Below are 25,030 nucleotides of genomic sequence, written 5' to 3'. Positions count from 1 at the left end.
CTTCAGAACTGGGTCTAACTAGTACACAGGAGCATCCATACAAGGTAGGGCCTGGCAACCAATCAGGCTACAGGACAACAAGTCCACTAGACTGCCACATAGTCAGCCCACCACAACAGAAGGACCCATGCAGCCCTCTTGGGGGAATCCCTAGAAGCTATAGTTTGAGTGATGAGAGGGGAGTGTACTGGTGGGACGCATAGGATGTTTTCTACAGAAGGCCACTTCTCCAAAGTTGAGAAGAGTGACTAACCTACCACATACATAAAGATACAAATAGCAACTTAGGCAAAATGAGGAGGCAAAGGAATATACTCCAGATGAAGGAAGAGATAAAATCCTAGATGAAGAAATAAGTAAAGTGTAGACAGACAATATACCAAGAAAAGGTTCAGAGTAATGACTGTCAAGATGATCAAAGAACTTGGGAAAAGAATGTATACAGAGAGTAAGAAGTTAGCAGTTCCTGTTATAAAGAGAAAACATAAAAGACCAACTAAACAGAGATGAAGACTACAAATGAAATGAAAAATGCACTAGAAGGAAACAACAGGAGACTAAATGATACAGAGGGATGCATCAGTGAGCTGAAGACAGAGCAAGGGAAATCACTGTCACTGTACAGATTAAAAAAAAAAAGAATAAAATGAAATAAGGATAGTGTAAGAGACCTCTGGGACAATGTCAAGCATACTAGCATTAGCATTTCAGAGAGAAAGGGTCAGAGAAAATATCTGAAGTCATAATAACTCATAACTTTCTAAGCCTGGGAAAAGAAACAGTCCAGGAAGTGCCGAGAGTTCCAAAGAGGAACCACACTAAGACGCATGATAGTTAAAATGACAAAAATTAAAGATAAAGAGAGAATATTAAAAGCAGCAAGGGAAAAGCAACAAATACCAGACAAGGAATGCCCATAAGATTATCAGCTTATTTTTCAGCAGAAACTCTGCAGGCCAGAAAGGAGTGGCACCATATATGTAAAATGATGAAAAGAAAAAAACAAAAACCCTACAACCAAGAATCTTCTACCCAGGATGGTTCTCCTTCAGATCTGACAGAGAAATCAAAAGTTCTATAGACAAACAAAAGATTAACTTGAGCACCAGCAAAACAGCTTTCCAACAAATGTTAAATGAACTTTTCTAGGAGAAAAAGAAAGGCCACAACTAAAAACAAGAAAATTATTGAATGGAAAAGCTCACTAGTAAAGGCAAACATACAGTAAAGGGAGGATATCATCCCCACAAAAAGCTAGTAGGGAGGTTAAAAGATCAAAGCAGTAAGCAGTTAAGGGATACACAAAGCAATCAGATGTGAAATATGAAACAAAAAATAATCATGGAGGGAAGAGTGCAAATGCAGGTATTTAAAATGCATTTGAAATTAGAGATCAGCAATGTAAAACAATGTTAAGATCATGGCTTCCGGTCCCATCAGTTCAGTTCAGTTCAGTTGCTCAGTCGTGTCCAACTCTTTGCAACCCCATGAATTGCAGCACGCCAGGCCTCCCTGTCCATCACCATCTCCCGGAGTTCACTCAGACTCACATCCATCGAGTCCGTGATGCCATCCAGCCATCTCATCCTCTGTTGTCCCCTTCTCCTCCTGCCCCCAATCTCTCCCAGCATCAGAGTCTTTTCCAATGAGTCAATTCTTCTCATGAGGTGGCCAAAGTACTGGAGCTTCAGCTTTAGCGTCATTCCTTCCAAAGAAATTCCAGGGTTGATCTCCTTCAGAATGGACTGGTTGGATCTGCTTGCAGTCCAAGGGACTGTCTAGAGTCTTCTCCAACACCACAGTTCAAAAGCATCAATTCTTCAGTGCTCAGCCTTCTTCACAGTCCAACTCTCACATCCATACATGATGACAGGAAAAACTATAGCCTTGACTAGACGGACCTTAGTGGGCAAAGTAATGTCTCTGCTTTTGAATATGCTATCTAGATTGGTCATAACTTTTCTTCCAAGGAGTAAGTGTCTCTGCTTTTGAATATATTATCTAGATTGGTCATAACTTTTCTTCCAAGGAGTAAGCGTCTTTCAATTTCATGGCTACAATCACCATCTGCAGTGATCCTGGAGCCCAAAAAAATAAAGTCTGACACTGTTTCCACTGTTGCCCCATCTATTTACCATGAAGTGATGGGACCAGATGCCACGATCTTCGTTTTCTGAATGTTGAGCTTTAAGCCAACGTTTTCACTCTCCTCTTTCACTTTCATCAAGAGGCTTTTTAGCTCCTCTTCACTTTCTGCCATAAGGGTGGTGTCATCTGCATATCTGAGGTTATTGATATTTCTCCCAGCAATCTTGATTCCAGCTTGTGTTTCTTCCAATCCAGCGTTTCTCATGATGTACTCTGCGTAGAAGTTAAATAAGCAGGGTGACAATATACTGCCTTGATGTACTCCTTTTCCTATTTGGAACCAGTCTGTTGTTCCATGTCCAGTTCTAACTGTTGCTTCCTGACCTGCATACAGATTTCTCAAGAGGCAGGTTAGGTGGTCTGGTATTCTCATCTCTCTCAGAATTTTCCACAGTTTCTTGTGATCCACACAGTCAAAGGCTTTGGCATAGTCAGTAAAGCAGAAATAGATGTTTTTCTGGAACTCTCTTGCTTTTTCCATGATCCAGCGGATGTTGGCAATTTGATCTCTGGTTCCTCTGCCTTTTCGAAAACCAGCTTGAACATCAGGGAGGTCCCATCACTTCATGGCAAATAGATGGGAAACAGGGAAACAGTGAGAGACTATTTGTTTGGGGGCTCCAAAATCACTGCAGATGGTGACTGTAGCCATAAAATTAAAAGATGCTTTCTCCTTGGAAGGAAAGTTATGACCAACCTAGACAGCATATATTAAAAAGCAGAGACATTACTTTGCCAACAATGGTCAGTCTAGTCAAGGCTATGGTTTTTCCAGCAGTCATGTAGAGATGTGAGAGTTGGACTATAAAGAAAGCTGAGCACTGAAGAATTGATGCTTTTGAACTGTGGTGTGGGAGAAGACTCTTGAGAGTCCCTTGGACTGTAAGGAGGTCCAACCGGTCCATCCTAAAGGAGATCAGTTCTGGGTGTTCATGGGAAGGACTGATGCTGAAGCTGAAACTCCAATACTTTGGCCACTTGATGCAAAGAAATGACTCATTTGAAAAGACCCTGATGTTGGGAAAGATTGAAGGCAGGAGGAGAAGGGGATGACAGAGGATGAGATGGTTGGATGGCATCACTGACTCAATGGACATGAGTTTGAGTAAACTCTGGGAGTTGGTGATGTGCAGGGAGGCCTGGCGTGAGGCAGTTCATGGGGTCGCAAAGAGTCAGACACGACTGAGAAACTGAACTGAACTGAATGTAAAAAAACAATTAAAACTGCTTTGTATCTAAAGCAATATGATTTAGAAAAACCTTGTGGTAACCACAAAACAAAAATCTATAACAGACATACACACACAAAAAAGAAAAAGTAATCCAAACACTAAAGATAGTCATAAGTCACAAAGAAGAGAACAAAAGGTGGCAAAAATCTACAAAAACAAGCCCCAAACAACTAACAAAATGGCAGTAAGTACATCTCAATAATTATCTTAATTTTGAATTGTCTAAATGTTCCAGTCAAAGGACACAGACTGGCTGGTTGTATACAAAAACAAGACCCATACATATGCTGCCTACAGGAGACTCACTTCAGATCTAGAGACACACACAAAGCTAAAGTGAGGAAATGGAAACAGGTATTCCATACAAATGGCAATCAAGAGAAAGACTGGGTAGCAATACTTAGATAAAATAGACTGTAGACTTAAGACTGCTGGAAGAGACAAAGGAGGACAACACATTAATCAAGGGATAAATTTAAGGAAAAGATATAAGAAATGTAAATATATATGCACCCATATATGAGCACCTAAATATATAAGGTGAATATTAATGAACATAATAGGAGAAACTGACAGGAAATAATAATAGTCAGGGACTTTAACATTCCACTTATATCAATGGACAGATCATCCAGACATACAGTCAGTAAGGAAATTCTTGCCTTAAATGACACATTAGATCAAATGAACTTAATTTATATACACAGAGAGTATTCCACCTGAAAGCAGCAAAATACACATTCTTTTCAAGTGCAAATGGAACATTCTCCAGGATAGATAACATGCTAGGCCAGAAAATAGGCCTTGATAAATTTAAGAAAACTGAGATCATATCAAGCATCTTTTACAATCACAAATCTATGAGATTAGAAATCAACTACAGGAAAAAACTATAAAACCACAAACGTGGAGGCCAAACTATAGCTACAAAATCATCAGTAGAGCACTGACTAAAACAGAGAGGAAATTTAAAAAATATGTAGAGACAAATGAAAACGAAAACACAACAATTCAGAACTTATGGGACACAGTAAAACCAGGTCTAAGAAGGAAGTTTAAAGTGATACCTGCTTATCTGATGTTTTCCCAAAAAGGACACACAGATGGCCAATAGGCATATTAAAAGATGTCCAACATCACCGTCATCAGGGAAATGCAAATCAAAACCACAATAAGGTATCACTACACACCTGTCAGAATGGCTAACATCAAAAAGAACACAAATAACAAGTGCTGGCAAAAGTGTGGTGAAAATGGAATGCTAGTACACTGTTGGTGAGAATGTCAACTGATGCACTCACTGTCGAAAACAGTATGGAAGGGGAGAAAAAAACAGTATGGAAGTTTCCCCCAAAATAAAAATAGAAGTACCAATTCCACCCTTGGGTATTCACCTGAAAGGAAAAAAAACAACCCACTAATGTAAAAAGATACATGCACTCCAAAGTTCACAGCAGCAATATTTACAATTGCCAAAAAATGGAAGCAACTTAAGTGTCCATCAATAGATGAATGGATAAAGAAGACATGAAATATATACACAATAGAACACTACTAGGCCAAGAAAAGAAACTAGTGAATATAACAAAAAGAAACAAGCTTGTAGCTACAGAAAACAAACTATGGTTACTGGTGGGGAGAGAGAAGTGGGGAGGGTTAGTATAGGGTAGTGGATTAGGATGTATAAACTACTAGGTATAAAATAAGCAAAAGCATATATCGTGCAACATAGGGAATATACCCAATATTTTACAGTAACTATAAAGTGTTGTGAATCACTATATTGTACACATATAACATATAATATTGTACAGCAACTATACTTCAATAAAAAGAAATAAACTGGCAAAAAAACAAAGCAAACTTTAATGGTTAGGACCATATTGACTATATCCAAGATGACTAAATTTGAAACCAGTATCTTTTACTTTGTTAGCTCTGTGACCTTGAACAAGTTCCTCTATGTCACTCAGACTCAGTTTATCCATCTGTAAAAGTAAATATTATCTATTTTTATGTCATTCTTTTTGAGTTTTTTTTTTCTCTCTACAGTTCTTTCTCTTGTTTGTGTCAGTATTTTTTCTCAGGCTCAGCTAAATTTTCATTTCTCCAAACTAAATTTTAGAACTTAGTCCTCAGTTGCCAAATTTCCCTATCCAGACTTACTTTCTATACCTTCTAATTCCATGACTTTAAAAATTATGTGTATGTTAATCACTCTTAAATTTATAGCTCTTGTTGCAATATCTTTCCTGAACTCCAAACTTATGTACCTAACAAGTTGATATTCTGACTTAAATATTTTTTGGGTAGCTCATACTTAACATGGCCCAAAGCAAACTTTTAAAAAATGATTTCCAGTCCTTCGAAACTTAATCCAAGTTATCATCATTTTGTAATTGGCTAATCACAGTACTGGTTCATCTCTCTTCTTCTACCTTTGACCCTCTCCAGGCTATTCATCATAGAGCAGTCAAAGTCATCTGTTGAACATTTAAGCCCGATCATACTATTTTGTTAAAAGCCCTTCATAGCTTCCTGCCAGGGTCCAGCCCCGGTGGATCCAGGGAATTCGACGCAGGGATGGCGTCGGCGATTAAAGAGAGATTAATTAGAGATTTAAAGAGAGATTAGGGAAGAACAATGTAGTGAAAAAATAGAGAAGAAAAGAGGCTGCTATTCCTTGGTTTACACGGAAGGCTAATGAAGTCTCAAGAGAAGAGACTTGCCCTGTTCACGTAGGCCACAGGCACCCGCTTGAATAGCAGAGAGTGCCCTGCCTTGGGCTCCCTCTCACGGGGGTCTTAGAAGCCCGGGCAGAAAAGTGAATGCAGAGAGCCTCTGTGTTCCAAGGGATCAGCCTGAAAAAGAGAGGGAGGGAGAGGGAGAAAGAGGGAGAGAGAGTTGACGCGGGGGGAGCCAGATTTCCTAGAAATTGGTCCATCTCTTTATTTTCCAGGAAAGCTTTTATACTTTTAGTTGTACATAGAGATCAATGGATAATACAAAGTCATGCAGGGTCAGCAGCCCTGACCCTTATCGAGACCAGGCTTTCTCTCTGCATATCTTTCCATATACAAAAGGTCTCAGGTGACTTACATATCTTCTGGCCAAGAGAAGTCTTCTGTTAACACTTTATGGCTCTCTTCCTTAATGAATGTTAATCTCATTTCCCCTAAAGTGTTTTTCTTTAATCTGCATCACCCTTAAAGCACTAAAGTTACATCCCTATAGAACAAAGGTGCAGTGGGTTATAACAAAGAAGGTACTTAACTCAAAGATCTGCGTTGCTACTTGTTTTTTCTATATACCAACTATATCAACAAATAGAAGATATGAAAACTTGGCAGCAAGTTTTGGCTCAACAATGAAACCCTTAATCAGTCCTATTCTAATGATTTTTCCTAGAATTTTTTAAACTTTCTGTGCCTCTCATGGTTGGGAGGCTGTAAACAATCACATGTGCAGTTGCAAAAATCCGGACAGACCTGTCAGGCAAGTTAGAAAGCTATCAGAGGGGTTTGAGCTGAGTCACTCCTTTTACGCCTAGGAGACTTATTAATTAGAGCTCTAAGTTAATTTTCTTTAGAGAAAGGTGATAGGGGATAGCAAACTTTTAAAAAATGATTTCCAGTCCTTCGAAACTTAATCCAAGTTACCATCTCTTCTATAGTCAGAAGAGTATAGTATAGCAAACAGTAAACGGACAGATTTTGGTTTTGGGGTAGATGCTCGGGCAGAGGACCCCTTGAGACCTGACTCGCTTTTGCCTGTCAAGCCTCTTCCTCATGACCTTTGTCATGGGCGGGATTCCTCCTGCTGTGCTGGCAGCTTCCCATTTCATTCATCATAAAAGTTCACATTCTTCCTGGGCAAATGTCAGCAAACTTTTTCTTAAAGGGCCAGAGAACAAATACTAGGCTTTGCAGGCCAAACAGATTCTGTTGCAACTATGGAACATTACTATGCTATATCTATACATGAATAGTATTAAGATTCTAAACTGCCATGTCCAACAAAAATCATTGTATTTCCTGGGATATGCATAAAATTTATAAAACAAACAATATTAGTTTGATCGATAATTGTCAACATTTTCATAGTAATTTAATATTTGTTGTAAAAAATATAAGGTACAGACTTACATATTTTTAGAAAAAGATTATGGCAAGGACATTAAACTAAAGGTTAAATAATTTTTCTGTAAAATGTACCAAAGAATTAATAGTGGACTTACTTTAGATTATTGATTCTAATTTCTGCACTTTCAGTGAGTTTCTTCGTTTCTTCTTTCCACCTATTGGCTGCTTTCTGTGTAGTAGCTAAGAGATGCCTCAGTTCAACTGTGGAATTTCGATTACTGTCTTCCATCTCTCTTAATTGAACTTCAAACCCATGTTCCTTTATTGAAAATTCATGCTCCATTGTACTGATCTAAGGAATAAAATGAAAATAGTATTTTCTTTTTCTTTTCTGTTATTCTAGAAGACATGGTGATCATTGATAAATACAATCATTTATTTTGTGGTCTGTGGCATAGAAATGTTTGGATGAGAAATCTATATAAAAATTTATTTTACAATGTGTCTCTACCATAGATGAAGACTTATCCTGTGTTATAGTATAAATTTAATGAAACCAGAATTAAGATGGAGTACAAAATTTTTAACACTTTCCCCAACCCCTTGAAATGACAGTAGGAAAAAAACATACTACTAATATAAACCTGCTTTCATCATCTATTTTTACTTTTGCTGCCTGGATGGACAATAAATGTTCATGCTCTTAGTAACTGAGAGCTGGGTTTAAATGGAAGCCAATTACATTTTTTAAAACACACAAAAAATGTTTATTGGTTTATTATAAAGGATACAACTCGAGCAGAGCCAGATGGAAGAGAGATACACAGCAAGGTACAGGATGGTAGGGGGTGTGCAGAGCTTCCAAGCCCTCTCCAAGTATGCCATGCTCCCAGCACCTGATGTGTTCATCAAAAGCTCCTCTGAGAGGCTCCTCAAGCCACTTTTGATTTACATACTAAAGTTCAGAGCTTTGTAAAGTTTAAAAAAGAAATTATATACGAGAATTCCTTTACTACCACAGTTAACGGTATACACAAACAATTCCCCCTCGCCCCCAGAAAAGACTAAAATGCTTTTCAGAAAGTTATATGAAAATGTCTTCAATTACTTCTAGGTTATTTATGTTATTATAGTAAAAAAAAAACCCTTAATGTAGAATGAACATATGAATAAACGTTCTTTGGATACCCTAAAGCTTTCTCAACTTGAGGTTCAGGGAGAGAATTAACCTGAATGCTCTAAAGTACCCAGTGTATGTAATGAACTGTCTGCTTTCATATACATCTAGAATGAAACTACCTATTACCATATTTGAGGCAACTGATAAAATAGTTAAGTGGTTACTAGAACAATTTCTCTGGTATACTCTCAGGTTATCTTTATCTTGCTACACTGAAGAAATATTATAAGGAACACCTATCTTGTGATATTTTAAAGTAATGTGCTTTAAAAATGGTCACAGCTGGAATGGCTTCTAGTAAGTTATTAAATATGACTATTTTCAAACTCAAAAAAGAATGAATAAGAAGCCTCAATATTACTGATTCAAAAAACATCAAAGAAAACTCAGCAACAGCTAAACTCATGGCTCATGGGGGAAAACTACAAACATTTTGTCCTCATTATTTCTGCTCAATGCTGCACAGTTTCTAAATCTCTTAAACTTGCTTTCTCAAATGGTACACAAGTAGAAGACTGACTTTATAAATACTGGCACTGGAAAAACTACCTTGGATTTATTAATTTTGTATCGTATTATTACTCCTGGGCAAGCCTCCTGAGGCTCTGCGACTTCTGCTCTATTTAAAACATTTTTAAATTACTGAATTTTACAAATTTTGAACTGAATATCCTTCCTTGCTTCGATTTCTACTTTCTCTGGAGAAGCCACGGTTCTGATATCTTAGGTGGAAGTATTTAATTCTGCCTCTGTCTCTCTCACACACAACATGCATTAAAAACTGATCTATGCATCTACACAGTTTTATCACTCTTCCTGCCTAGTTTAACTCCCCATTTCTATTTGAAAAATCTATCTGCAGCTTGACAAGCCTTATTCTAAGGTCCTTCATGATAACGTGCTCTCTACCTAATTCTATGAGACTGGGTTATACTATTATTCCCTTCTCTTAGTTTCTGTCACAATGCATTCTCATTCCTGGATCTTCTTACATGCTCCCTTTGACTAGAATAATCTTTCCCCTCCTGCTTATCTTAGTTATTTCTACTCAACTTTTAGAACTTAGCTAACTTATTGCTCCTACAGGGAAATTCTCTTACTATCTATCTAGAAAAAGCTCTCATAGTGTCCTATGCTTTTCCTAAAGAACACTTACTAGTTTGCAAAGATACAATTAAAGTTTGCCCACCTCCATGCAAATAATAAGTTTTCAAGGATGGGACCATGTCTTTTTCATTTACTATTACATCTTTACCGTCTGAATCATAATAAAGGTATCAAAATTCAGTCTTTAAATGAACCCCAGATCCTTCAGTTGACACAATTCCAACTTAAACTGGACAGGTCTGCAATGATGCAGGATGGATAAGGGCCAAGACAACTCTGTCTTCAAAACAAAAGTCTCACTAAGGATTCAATTCAGAATGCTGGGTTGGAAAAGCAGATTTATGGTCTCCTTTCCCTTTTCCTTTGTGTCCTTCCTTTGCACAAAACTATTCACTCACGTAGACAGGATTGCTAAAAACTAACCACATCTCCTAATTTTATATTTTTATGAGGAGTATTTAGACCACAAAGATATGTAGACTACAAAGATATGTAGATCCTTTGCAGAAAGAAGGAAGGAGTTAGGAAAAGAAAAAACTGGGGCAGAAAGGACAGTAGTGGCTTTATGATCAAATGAAAACTTCATAAAGTAAGTTGTTATGGTTCTCAACCAACTGCCCTCTGAATACCCAACTGTTTTGATCTTTCTGGCTCCTAAAGATCACACACTTTTCATGGGGAGAAAATTAACAAAGTGTAGCACTAGATTCTTATGTTGTTAAAGAAGGAATCAGCTACAAAGCAATTTATCCGACAGCCCTCCCCCATAAAATAGAATTATAGCTGTCTAGTCCCTTATTTACCAATGATTATTTTCTCAAGCTACACGCAGACTTGGCATAAAGGGAGCATTTCTGGTAGGAAAACTTTTTTTTTTTTCCTAAGAGACATCAGTTATTATTCTGAATTAAAGATGGACTAAACGCAGTATCAAGTAGGGGAAATTCGTGCATTCCCTTCTCCCCCATTATAAGAACTCAATCCCCAAAACACAAGCATACTGAAAAATTACGCAAAATACAAAAAAATTAAAAAGACAAATATATAGTCTCTGTCTCAGAGATATAACTACCTCTAACTTTTACATCATTGTTATTTATGAATTTTAAAATTGAGATTAGTGGATACAGGATTACAACATATATAAATACATATGCACACTTTTCACTTTTAAAAATACTTAGGACATAACAATACAAACACATTATAAATTATTTGGAAACATGATTTTTAATGATGACTCAATACAGCACTTTGTAAATGTACCATAATTTAACTATTTCTAGATACGTTGTTTTTAATTTATTACAAATAATGTTGCAATGAACTTCCTTAAATTATAAGACACTGTAATTATTCTATTATGACTAAATTTTATAGACTCTCAATGTCTACCATTTTACACCTGCAGCTTCACATTCACTCAAACTGACAACTTTGCAGTTAATTAATACAGAGTTTAAACTTTTAAAAAACTTGTTTATTAGCAATTTGTTTTTCTTAGTTTGTGAATTCAGCTCACATCTCATACATGTTTCCCTATTGGGTTACAATTCTTTTTTTTCATATTTTTCGAAGCTCCTTGTGTGATCTTTGTCTTCTGTCATATTTATTAAAACTATTTCATCCAGTTATTTCTCTTTAAAATATTTTTAAAGTTGTTTTAAATATTTAAAAACCTTATATATAAATTTATCAATATATTTATTCATTTGCAATTCTCCCATTTTTCAGTTTTGCTGACAAAGTTCTTTCCCATCTATCAGTTAAATATTCAACTTCATTTCCTACTAATGCTGTCTATGATCACTAATAGTTTTTAGTTATTAATCCATATTAAATTTATAATATGACATTTAAAAATAAGAAAATTTAAGATTTTTCAAAGTACACTGTCATTTTTAAATTATGGAAATGTTTCAGTATAGAAACTTTCAAACATATACACAATAGAAAAACTTTACAACGAATCCCTATATGCTTATCGCCTAGTTTCCATAATCATTAAATTCACAGCCACTCCTGTTTGATCTATAATTCTACTTACCTTCCTCTGCCAAGATTTACCTCTCTCTAGCTTACAATGACATACTGAACATGAATTTTAAGGGTACAACTCAATTTTTATACATATAGTGACATACGAGCATCACCACCCAGATTTAACTACCTCAGAAACTGGCTCTCTTATGTGCCCTTCTAATCAGTATTCATCCAACTAAAATGCAACCACTATTCTGATTCCATCCTTATAGGTAATTATGCCTGTTCTTCATTTGCATATAATGAAATTAATGTAAGTTTTTAATGTCTGGCTTCTTTTTCCAATATTATATCTGTGAGACTCATATGCCATTGCTTATAGATGCAGTTCATTCTTTTCATCTATTCCATATACAAACATACCATAATTTATTTATGTCATCTCACATTGATGGACATTTTAATTATTTCCAGTGTTCTGATAAGACTAAAATTTCTATGAATATTCCTGTATACATATTTTGATGAACACAAGCACTCATACCAGCTGGGTATGTAGCTAGTATTTTATTATTATTATTTGGCATAGTATGTATGTATATCCAACTTAAAAAAGATACTACCAAATGGTGGCTATACCAATTTATATAACCAAAATAACCAATGAAGGTACTGGATTTTTTACAACTTTGTCAACACTTGATACTGTCAGTTTTTAAAATTTCAGTCATTCTGGTATGCATGCTATAGTACCTCATTATAGTTTTAATTATATTTCCATAGTAAATAATGAAGTTGAACTTTTTTCATATATTCTCTTTTATAGACTAATTTTTTGTTCATTTTTGGAAATGGGGTGTCTGTTTTTTGTTTTGATTAACTTTTTTCTTACTATTTCATTATTAACTGGTAAAAGTTTTTATATTCTAGATATGAGTCTTTTTTGGTTGTATGTATTATAAATACTTTCTTCTACTTTTTACTCTCTTAATGGTGTCCCTTTTGATGACTTAAAAATCTTAATTTTAAAGAAATCCAATTCATCTACCTTTTCACTATGATTAGCTCTCTTTTTGTTCTGTTTAAGAAATTCTTTCTTAGCCAAGATCATGAAGGTTCTCCTTGAAGCTCCATCATTTTATATTTCACATTTAGGTCTATAAGGCAGCTCAAATGAATTTAAATAAATGGTGTGATATAAGGATCAAGGTTTATTTTAAAAATATGGACCGAGCTGAACTCACAATATTTGCTGTAAAGATAATTATTTCCCTACTGAACTTTTGTGGTACCTTTGTTATGAGGTGATTATGAAAACTGGGTTTGTCCCTGGATTCTATTTGTTCTATTGATCAGGTTGATTATTCTCCTGTTGATTACACACTGTCTTAATTAGTATAGCTTTACATCAAGTCTTGATATCTGGTAGTGTGATCTTTCCCCTTTGTTTTTCAAAGAATCCTCACAGATTAAAGCGAAAAGCACAAGCTTCTTTGTATGATGTAAGAGTCTCTTTTTCAGAGTTTAATCTTTTATAAATAACTACACTGTTTGACACTTGCAATAGGAGGCATTCATAAAAACATGCTGATATGAATTAGGTTGGGATGTGACTTCTCATGAGTCCTCACAGCAGTGAAAAACAAAGTGAAACACTAATGCTACCTCCCATGTCCTTACTATGAAAATGGAAAATACAGACCTTTCTCATAAAAAGTAAATGCCACTTGTAAGGACTCCCCTTCACACCCCAGACACAAATACAATCAACTGATACAGTTCTAAATAATTTTTAAAAATTTTAAACAGTATTCAAAATGCATATATATTTAATATAAACAGCTATGTTTTATATATAAATGAAACATAATAAGGTCAACTAAAATTAAAAAAAGTGTTAATGCCACTTTTACAAAAGTCACACAGAATGGGGAAAGGCAGGCAACATACTGATGGTGATACCTGTGCTTGAAACTCCCTTTAACAGGTTATCATGTCCCTATTGCCAAACCATATAAGCATTAGAGAAAGAAGCAGGTGGGGAAGAGAGAGAAAAGGGAATTTTTTCCAGAGGACACTTTTGTCCCTTGCCTTTTCCCCTGGCATGGAATTTTTAGACTACCTATAAGTAGTTCTCAGAGCATACTGATATACCATTATCTGCAGAGCTAGTTTTAAGAGCTCTATTTTTGAGTGGCTATTAGGTGGTTCAGATGGTAAAGAATCTGCCTTCAATGTGGGAGACTGGGTTAAATTCCTGGATTGGGAAGATGCCCTGGAGGAGGGCATGGCAACCTACTTCAGTATTCTTGCCTGGAGAATCCCCATGGACAGAGAAGCCTGGCAGGTCCGTGGGGCTGCAAAGAGTCGGACATGATGGAGCAACTGAGTACAGCACATTTTAGAGGGAAGAGAGGACAGCAGTCCGTAAAGTTATCTATAGTTTTGCTAGCACTGCTTAAATTGCTTTGGCAGGAATATCAGTGCATTTCATGGTTGGAAAAGCATTTTTTTGTGTGTGGATAGTGAAAGCAATCATTTTCAAGTGTGCTTGCCAAGTTCTGCAACACAGAAAAGACTGGTTAATGCTCTGCATTATGGTCTAGTGCTATCTGATGAGACTTAAAAAAAGGTCTTAAAAATGTTTTAACAGGTCTCTGTAAATATTCTCTATATTTTGAATTTCACAGGTACACATTTAATTCTAACTAGATTTGAATATACCTTTAATTTGGCTTTTTTTGAACCTCGAGGGCCATCTTTCTCAAATCTTCAGTCTGTTTCTGTAACTGTTCATTTTCCTGCTGAAGTTTCAACCTTTGTTCACTGACAAATCCACAGTTCTCTCTCTCAGACTCCAATATATTTTGAAGTTTCTGAATCATTTCTTGGCAACGCGATATCTCTTCTGAGGAACTGATTAAAAAAACAAAACAAAAAGAACCTTTAAACTTAATGATCTGGAATAGAAGTCAAGAACTCTGTCCATATTTTATACTACAGACTTGTTTTCTTTGTTCTGAGTCATTTATCTTCACTGTAGACTTAAACTGTGCGGTTTTACAATGTATGTTACACCAACCAAATATACTCCATTTAGCAATCTTAACTAATAACAGAAAACTGAATTGCTATCACTCACTAAGGAAGTCAATGTGAAACCTCTTTCCAATTATTCCTAAAACTGAGAATCAAGGACTTCAAGAGGACAAACGAAAGCTAATGATGAGGAAGGTGGACAGGTAATAATCAAAACTCTTTTAATCATCAATCAACTCTATAGAAGACATTTGCTGACTATACTAAATTATGAATTATAATAAGACAATTCAAATTAAAAAATAAACTTCTAGTTGTATAAACTAATTTTATTTTATCACAGTTTAAACAGGTTATATTTCTTGAACTTTCTCAACAATAGATTACTGAGTGACAAGACCTCCAGACATGTATATTGTTTCAACATACTGCTAATTTTTATTCCTATCTTTTAAAATTTCCATCTTCTCAATCCCAGGTAATCAAGTACTATGAACATTCCCTAGCCATTGGGTATCATAGGAAATATATAATATCCTTTACTGCCATAATATTGTAGCTCCTTTTTCCTGTCTCAAACTTGGCTAATAAAGTTCCTAATGGATGTAGGTAATGATCCTCAAATGATGCTCAAGTCAGAAAGATGCTAAGATAAAAAATAACAACACATTATGTGCATCAAAACAGGAGTCCAAAATGTTACTATTTATAAACAATTATTGCAAAAAAGTGAAAGCTGAATCAGATCAAGCCCCTTGATCTAATTTTTAAAAAAATGCATGGGGCAGGAAACAAGGTAAATGATATGATATATATGCATGTGGGTAGAGAAGACTCTTGAGAACCCCATGAACAGTATGGAAAGGCAAAATGATAGGATACTGAAAGGGGAACTCCCCAGGTTGGTAGGTGCCCAATATGCTACTGGAGATCAGTGGAGAAATAACTCCAGAAAGAATGAAGGGATGGAGCCAAAGCAAAAACAATACCCAGCTGTGGATGTTGACTGGTGATAGAAGCAAGGTCCGATGCTGTAAAGAGCAATATGGCATAGGAACTTGGAATGTTAGGTTCATGAATCAAGGCAAATTGGAAGTGGTCAAACAGGAGATGGCAAGAGTGAATGTCGACATTCTAGGAATTAGTGAACTAAAATGGACCGGAATGGGTGAATTTAACTCAGATGACCATTATATCTACTACTGCGGACAGGAATCCCTTAGAAGAAATGGAGTAGCCATCATGGTCAACAAAAGAGTCCGAAATGTAGTACTTGGATGCAATCTCAAAAACGACAGAATGATCTCTGTTCGTTTCCAAGGCAAACTATTCAATATCACAGTAATCCAAGTCTATGCCCCAAACAGGAACGCTGAAGAAGCTGAAGTTGAACGGTTCTATGAAGACCTACAAGACCTTTTAGAACTAACACCCCAAAAAGATGTCCTTTTCATGATAGGGGACTGGAATGCAAAAGTAGGAAGTCAAGAAACACCTGGAGTAACAGGCAAATTTGGCCTTGGAATGCAGAATGAAGCAGGGCAAAGGCTAATAGAGTCAGCAAACACCCTCTTCCAACAACACAAGAGAAGACTTTACACATGCATATCACCAGATGGTCAACACCGAAATCAGATTGATTATATTCTTTGCAGCCAAAGATGGAGAAGCCCTACACAGTCTACAAAAACAAGACCAGGAGCTGACTGTGGCTCAGATCATGAACTCCTTATTGCCAAATTCAGACTTAAATTGAAGAAAGTAGGGAAAACCACTAGACCATTCAGGTATGACCTAAATCAAATCCCTTATGATTATACAGTGGAAGTGAGAAACAGATTTAAGGGACCAGATCTGATAAGATAGTACGCCTGAGGAACTATGGATGGAGGTTCGTGAAACTGTACAGGAGACAGGGATCAAGACCATCCCCATGGAAAAGAAATGCAAAAAAAGCAAAATGGCTGTCTGCAGAGGCCTTACAAATACCTGTGAAAAGAAGAGAGGCGAAAAGCAAAGGAGAAAAGGAAAGATATAAGCATCTGAATGCAGAGTTCCAAAGAATAGCAAGAAGAGATAAGAAAGCCTTCTTCAGCGACCAATGCAAAGAAATAGAGGAAAACAACAGAATGGGAAAGACTAGAGATCTCTTCAAGAAAATTAGAGGTACCAAGGGAACATTTCATGCAAAAATGGGCTCGATAAAGGACAGAAATGGTATCGACCTAACAGAAGCAGAAGATATTAAGAAGAGGTGGCAAGAATACACAGAAGAACTGTACAAAGAAGGTCTTCATGACCCAGATAATCATGATAGTGTGATCACTCACCTAGAGCCAGACATCTTGGAATGTGAAGTCAAATGGGCCTTAGAAAGCATCACTACAAACAAAGCTAGTGGAGGTGATGGAATTCCAGTTGAGCTATTTCAAATCCTGGAAGATGATGCTGTGAAAGTGTTGCACTCAATATGCCAGCAAATTTGGAAAACTCAGCAGTGGCCACAGGACTGGAAAAGGTCAGTTTTCATTGCAATCCCAAAGAAAGGCAATGCCAAAGAATGCTCAAACTACCGCACAATTGTACTCATCTCACACATTAGTAAAGTAATGCTCAAAATTTCCAAGCTAGGCTTCAGCAATACATGAACCGTGAACTTCCAGATGTTCAAGCTGGTTTTAGAAAAGGCAGAGGAACCAGAGATCAAATTGCCAACATCCGCTGGATCATGGAAAAAGCAAGAGAGTTCCAGAAAAACATTTATTTCTGCTTTATTGACTACGCCAAAGCCTTTGACTGTTTGGATCACAATAAACTGTGGAAAATTCTGAAAGAGATGGGAATACCAGACCACCTGACCTGCCTCCTGAGAAACCTATATGCAGGTCAGGAAGCAACAGTTAGAACTGGACATGGAAAATAAATAAATTTAAATTAAAAAAAATAAAAAAGAAAAATACACACACAAAAAAGAACTGGACATGGAACAACAGACTGGTTCCAAATAGGAAAAGGAGTACGTCAAGGCTGTATATTGTCACCCTGCTTATTTAACTTCTATGCAGAGTACATCATGAGAAAGCCTGGGCTGGAAGAAGCACAAGCTGGAATCAAGATTGCTGGAAGAAATATCAATAACCTCAGATATACAGATGACACCACCCTTATGGCAGAAAGTGAAGAGGAACTAAAGAGCCTCTTGATGAACGTGAAAGAGGAGAGTGAAAAAGTTGGCTTAAAGCTCAACATTCAGAAAACGAAGATCATGGCATCTGGTCTCATCACTTCATGGGAAACAGATGGGAAACAGTGGAAACAGTGTCAGACTTTTTTTGGGGCTCCAGAATCACTGCAGATGGTGACTGCAGCCATGAAATTAAAAGACGCTTACTCCTTGGAAGAAAAGTTATGACCAACTTAGATAGCATATTGAAAAGTAGAGATATTGCTTTGCCAACAAAGGTCCATCTAGTCAAGGCTATGGTTTTCCAGTGGTCATGTATGGATGTGAGAATTGGACTTGAAGAAAGCTGAGTGCCAAGGAACTGACGCATTTGAAGTGTGGTGTTGGAGAAGACTCTTGAGAGTCCCTTGGACTGCAAGGAGATCCAACCAGTCCATTCTGAAGGAGATCAGCCCTGGGATTTCTTTGGAAGGAATGATACTGAAGCTGAAACTCCAGTACTTTGGCCACCTCATGTGAAGAGTTGACTCACTGGAAAAGACTCTGATGCTGGGAGGGATTGGGGGCAGGAGGAGAAGGGGACGGCAGAGGATGATATGGCTGGATGGCATCATTGACTCGATGGACGTGAATGTGAGGTAACTCCGAGAGTTGGTGATGGACAGGGAGGCCTGGCGTGCTGCAATTCATGGGGTCGCGAAGAGTCGGACACGACTGAGCGACTGAACTGTACTGAATTGAGAGAAGACTCTACAACACAAACAACCCAGGTTTTCAACAAATTACTTGTAAGAAAGTAAAAGAGAAAGGAGGAGATTCCTGGATGTATATCTCCATTCCCATAGATACACACCTTTTCTTTATCCTTTCTTTAGTCAACAGGCACTTTTAGGTTATCCCAATACCTTGGCTATCATCAAGAATACTGACTGCAATGAATATGGGAATGCAGATTGCCTTTGGATCTATACTCTGAAATAGGATCACTGGATCATACGGTAGTCCTACTTTTAATTTTTTGAGGCACCTCCATTCTGTTTCCCATGGTGGCTGCACTAATTTACATTCCCACTAACAGCATGGAAGGGTTCCCTATTCTCCACATTCTTGTCAATACTTGTTATCTTTTGTCTTTTTGACAACAGGCATCCTAACAGGTATGAGCTGATACCTCACTGTGGGTTTAATTTGCATTTCCCTGGTGATAAGTGCTGTTTGATTTACCTTTGGTCAGCTATGTCTTCTTCTGAGAAAAATTTGATCAGATCCTTTGCCCAATTTTTTTCCTTTTCTTTTCCCATTGAGTTGTTCAAGTTTACTATATATTTTGAAAATTAACTCCTTATCAGGTGTATTATTTGCAAACATTTTCCCCTATGCCATAGTGTCTTTGTACTCTATTGACTATTTTCTTTGCTGTGTAGGGAGGTCTCAGTTTAATGTAACTTCATTTGAATAGTTTTGCTTTTGTTACCTGTACTTGTGGGGTCATATCAAAAAAAAAAAAAAATCACTGCCAAGACCAATGTCAAGAAGCGTTTCCCGTTTGTTTCCTTCTAGCAGTTTCACAATTTCAGAATGTACATTTAAGCCTTTAATACATTATGAGCTGATTTTTGTATACGGTGTGTGGTAAGGTTCCAATTTTTCTTCCACATCTAAATGTCCAGTTTTTCCGGCACCATTTATTGAAGAGATTATCCTTTCCCCATGTGTGTTCTTGACACCCTTGTCAAACATTAGGTGACCACAAATGTATGCATTTATTTCTGCACTCTCTCCTCTGTGCCATAACTATACATTGTTTTATACCAGTATTGTATTGTTTTGATTACCAAAACTTTGTAATATATTTTGAAATTAGGAAGCGTGATGCATCCAGTTTTTGTTGTTGTTGTTGTTCTTGTTCCAGAATGGTTTGGCTATTTCAAGTCTTTGGAGGTTCAATACGATTTTAGGATTTCTCTGTACTTCTGTGAAAACACCATTGGAATTTGATAGGGATTTTATTGACTCTATAGATGGCTTTGTGTAGTATGGATGTTTTAACATTATTATTTCATTCAATTTATAAACACACCTTTATTATTTGTGACTGTCAAATTATTTCCTCAGTGTTTTCCAGTTTACAGATTTTTCATTTCCTTGGTTATAAATTCATTCTAAGTAATTTATTCTTTTTGGTGCTATGGTAGATGGAATTGCTAATTCTTTTCCATATAGTTTGCTGCTGGTGTATAGAAATTCAACTGATTCTGGAATGCTGGTTCTGTATCCTGAAGCTTTATTGAATTTGCATATTTGTTCTAATGGCTTTGAGGCTGAGTCTCCAGTTTTCAAAATATGAGATCATATCATTTATAAACAAAGACAATTTTACTTCTCTTCCAATTTAGATGTTTTATTATTTTTTTAATCTAATTTCTCTAAGACATACAGTACTATGGTGAATACAACCGGCAAGACTGGGCACTCCTGTCTTTTCATGATCTTAAAGTTTTAGGTTTTCACCACTGGGTATGATGTTAGTTGTGTTCTTGTTATAAATGGGCTTTACTATGTAGAGGTACATTCTGTCTACATCTAATTTGTTGAGAGTTTTTAATCGTGAATGATACTATATTTTGTAAAATGCTTTTTTATATCTATTGAAATGATCATATGAATTTCATACCTCATTCTTTAAGGTAGTGTTTCATTACATTTATTGATCTGTGTATGTCAAAACATCCTTGCATCCCAGGTATTAATCCCACTATGATCCTCTTAAATTTGGTTTGTTAGTATTTACTTTTCAGGAGTTTTGCATTTATGTTTATCAAGGATATTAGCTTATTATTTTCTTATAGTATGTTTGTCTTGCTTTGGTTTTAGAGTAATGATGGCCTTGTAAAATGAGTTTGGAAATGTTTTCTCTTCTTCAATTTTATGAAAGAGTTTGACATTAAATAATCTTTAAATGTTTGGAAGAATTCATCAGTGAAGCCATTTGGTTCTAACTTTTAAAAAATCCAAGGAGGTTTTTGATTATTGATTGAGTTTCCTTAATGTTAGGTAAAGACGACCAGGACACCAAAAACAGTGTCTAACAGGCTTTAACGGGAAAGCGCTCCTGGGCGGGGTTCCTGGACCCGAACGAGGCAGGTCGAGGAAGTCCGCGCCCGGACCATGTTGGGGGTGGTTTTTATACGTTTGTTGCGAAGGATGGTCAGGCTAGATGGACGGGGGTTCGGATGCGTCCCCCGGCCGAGGCGTCACAGGCTGACAGGTCCTTCTTCGTGGCTGGGGTGGGGTGGCTTTAGCTGGCGAAGTGTGCTGTTATTGGTCCTCGGGATCTGGGAGGCTCCTTCCGTTAGGGACCTCCCCCATGGTGGGAGGGAGAGGAGAGGCAGCCAATCATGGCCCCCGGGGTCGGCCTTACACTAATAGAAACTGGTCTGTTCAGATTTTCAATTTTTTATAAGGTTGCATATTTGTAAGAATTTATCAATTTTTTCATGGTTGTCCAACTTGTTTATGTATCTTTGTTCACTGTAGTCTCCTATAGTCCTCTGTTTTTGTGTGGTATCAGTGGTAATGTCTCCTCTTTTATTTCTGATTTTTATTTATTGAGTCTTCTCTCTTTTCTTAGGCTTCCCTGGTAGCGGAGCTGGTAAAGAATCCGGCCTGCAACGCAGGAGACCTCGGTTTGACTCCTGGATGGGAAGATACCGTGGAGAAGTGATAGGCTACCCACTCCAGTATTCTCGGGCTTCCCCGGTGGCTCAGTCGGTAAAAAATCCTCCTGCAATGCAGGAGACCTGGGTTTGATCCCTGGGTGTGGAAGATCCCCTGGAGGAGGGCATGGCAACCCACTCCAGTATTCTTGCCTGGAGAATCCCCATGGACAAAGCAGCTGACTGGGCTTCAGTCCATGGGGTCACAGAGAGTCAGACACAACTGAGCTACTAGGCACAGCACAGCTCTCTATTTGATTTATTTCTGCTCTAATCTTTGTCATTTCCTTAAGGGTGGGCTTAGTTTTCCCTTCTTTTCTCGTTTCTTTAGGTGTAAAGCTGGGTTGTTTATTGAGATGATTTTCAAAACGTACACATTTATCACTGTAAACTTTCCTCTAAGAACTGCTTTCACTGCATCCCATACATTTTGTATATTTTGTTTCTATCTTTGGTTGTCTTAAGATACTTTCTTTTTCCATTTTGATTTCTTCTTTGACCCACAGGTTGCTCAGGAGTGTGTTATTTAATTTACACCTGTTCTGTTAATTTTTCAGTTTTGCTCCTGTTACTGCATTTCAGTTTCATATCACTATGGCTGGAAAAGATACCTGATATAATTTTAGTCTTCTTAAATTGGCTAAGATTTATTTTTGTGGTCTATCATATGACCCATTCTGGAGAATGTTTTGTGTATACTTGAGAAGAACGTGCACTGTGTTGCCGTTGTACAGAAAGTTACTAGGTCTATTTGGTCTTTAGCGTTGCTCAAACGTGATGTTTTCTTATTGATTCTCTGTCTGGATGATCTACCTATTAGTGAAGGTAAGGTACTGAAGCTCCTTAGTATTACTGCTTGCCTTCTATTTCTCCCTTCAGTTCTTTTAATATTTGCTTTACTATACCTAGGTGCTTTGATTTTGAGTGCATATGGTTTTATGACTTTTCTTTTGACAAATTAACTCCTTTATCATTATAAAATGACTGCCTTGATTCTTGTGACAATTTTTGACTTAAATTCTATTTTGCCTGATATAAGGCATCTCTACTGTCTCTTGGGTACCACTTGCATGGGCTATCTTTCACCATCTCTTAAGTTTTAGTTTGTGTGCTTCTTCATATTTAAAATCAGTCCCAGGTAGGCAGAGTACAATTGGAACTTGATTTTTAATCCATTGAGCCTACGTCTTTTAACTGGAGAATCAATCCACTCACATTAAAAGTCATTACTAGTAGATAAGGCCATAACACTATTGGCATTTGTCAACTGTTTTCTATTTTGTAGTTCCTTGATTCCTTCACTCCTATTTTGTTGTCTTCTTGTTGATTTTTGTACTATGTTTTCATTCCTTTATCTTTTGTGTACTTATTACACACTTTTTCTTTGTTGATTAGCATGAGGCTTACAGGAAACAGTTTATATTAAGCTGGTAATAATTTGCCTTCAATCACATAAAAATCTCTATAATTTCACTTCTCTTTTTTTTATTACTGGTGTATAATTTATATCTTTTTATATAATATATCCATGAACACATATTATACCTATTGTTATTTAAAAATGTTTATCTTTTAACTTCTATACTAGAGTTAAAAATTATCTATGTACCACCATTACAGTGTTAGAGTATTCTGAATTTGACTATATATTCACCTTTACCACTAAAAGTTTATACTTTCATGTTTTTATGTTGCGGCTTTCAACTTGAAAGTTGCATTTCAACTTGAAAAATTCCCTTCATCATTTCTTGCATAAGTGTAGTGGTAATGAACTCTCTTTTGATTTCTGCTTGTCTGGGAAAGTTTTTATCTCTACTTTGTTTCTGATGGACAGCTTTGCAGGATATAGTATTTTTGGTTCACAGTTGTTATTCAGCACTTTGAATATACTGTGCCACACACTCTCTCTTGGCCTGCAAGACTTCTTCTGAGAAATCCATTGACAGATTTATGCAGGGATTTGGGGAGTCCCATGTATGTGATGAGTCCCTTTTTTCTTACTATTTTCAAGTTCTCTTTTTTAAACTTCTGACATTTTGATTATAATGTGTCAAGTAAAGTTCTTGATGTTCACCCTAATTTGTGCTTCTTTGGGCATCATGGATCTGGATGTTCATTACTCTCCCCAGATTTGGGAAGTTTTCTGTTATTTCTTTAAATAAACTTTCTATTCTTTCTCATCTTTGCTCCTTCTAGAATTTTCATAATGTGAATACTGATTCATTCACTTCAAGGTGTCCCATAAGTCATGTAGGTTTTCTTCACTCTTTTTCATTCTTTTTTGTTTTGTTCCTCTAACTGAATTGATTTCAAGTGACCAGTCTTTGAGTTAGCCGATTTTTCTTCTACATGATCAAGTCTGCTGATAAAGCGCTTTATTGAATTTCATTGTATTCTTTAACTCCAGGGTTTGTTTGGTTCTCTCTTTATGGTTTCACTTAGTTAAATTTTTCATTTCATCCATGTATTGTTTTTTTTTCCTGATTTCATTTAGTTAAGCATCTGTATTCACCAAGCTACCTTAAGACAATTATTTTTAATTTTTTGTCAAGAAGTTCATGGATCCCCATTTGTTTGGGGTTGATTAGAAGAAACACAAGTTGGAATCAAGATTGCCGGGAGAAATATCAATCACCTCAGATATGCAGATGATACCACCCTTATGGCAGAAAGTGAACAGGAACTCAAAAGCCTCTTGATGAAAGTGAAAGTGAAGAGTGAAAAAGTTGGCTTAAAGCTCAACATTCAGAAAACGAAGATCATGGCATCTGGTCCCATCACTTAATGGGAAATAGATGGGGAAACAGTGGAAACAGTGTCAGACTTTATTTTTTGGGGCTCCAAAATCACTGTAGATGGTGACTGCAGCCATGAAATTAAAAGACACTTACTCCTTGGAAGGAAAGTTATGACCAACCTAGACAGCATATTCAAAAGCAGAGACATTACTTTGCCAACTAAGGTCCATCTAGTCAAGGCTATGGTTTTCCAGTGGTCATGTATGGATGTGAGAGTTGGACTGTGAAGAAGGCTGAGCGCCAAAGAATTGATGCTTTTGAAGAAGACTCTTGAGAGTCCCTTGGACTGCAAGGAGATCCAACCAGTCCATTCTGAAGGAGATCAGCCCTGGGATTTCTTTGGAAGGAATGATGCTAAAGCTGAAACTCCAGTACTTTGGCCACCTCATGCGAAGAGTTGACTCATTGGAAAAGACTCTGATGCTGGGAGGGATTGGGGGCAGGAGGAGAAGGGGACGACAGAGGATGAGATGGCTGGATGGCATCACTGACTCGATGGGCATGAGTCTGAGTGAACTCCGGGAGTTGGTGATGGACAGGGAGGCCTGGTGTGCTGTGATT

General features: G+C 36.9%; 2 protein-coding genes across 3 annotated transcripts in view; both read right to left on the bottom strand.

Moving 5' to 3' along the window:
* The window catches only part of LOC132658036 (sodium channel and clathrin linker 1-like), a 77,709-nt gene extending 69,904 nt beyond the window's left edge, over positions 1-7,805 (bottom strand). The window contains exon 1 of the mRNA XM_060401021.1: positions 7,618-7,805. Within this exon, the coding sequence (XP_060257004.1) occupies positions 7,618-7,805 (188 nt within the window). The remainder of the gene's footprint in view (positions 1-7,617) is intronic.
* The window catches only part of LOC101108690 (sodium channel and clathrin linker 1), a 183,321-nt gene continuing 160,891 nt past the window's right edge, over positions 2,601-25,030 (bottom strand). For both annotated transcript variants that reach the window (XM_060401008.1, XM_060401009.1), the window contains 2 exons: positions 14,457-14,648; positions 2,601-7,814 (listed from right to left, as the gene is read on the bottom strand). In XM_060401008.1, coding sequence (XP_060256991.1) covers positions 14,459-14,648 — 190 coding nt within the window. In that variant the 3' untranslated portion in view covers positions 2,601-7,814; positions 14,457-14,458. The remainder of the gene's footprint in view (positions 7,815-14,456; positions 14,649-25,030) is intronic.

This window comes from Ovis aries, chromosome 17, assembly GCF_016772045.2.
Source record: "Ovis aries strain OAR_USU_Benz2616 breed Rambouillet chromosome 17, ARS-UI_Ramb_v3.0, whole genome shotgun sequence".
Lineage (NCBI taxonomy): Eukaryota > Metazoa > Chordata > Mammalia > Artiodactyla > Bovidae > Ovis > Ovis aries.
This window is presented reverse-complemented; position numbering and strand designations above follow the sequence as displayed.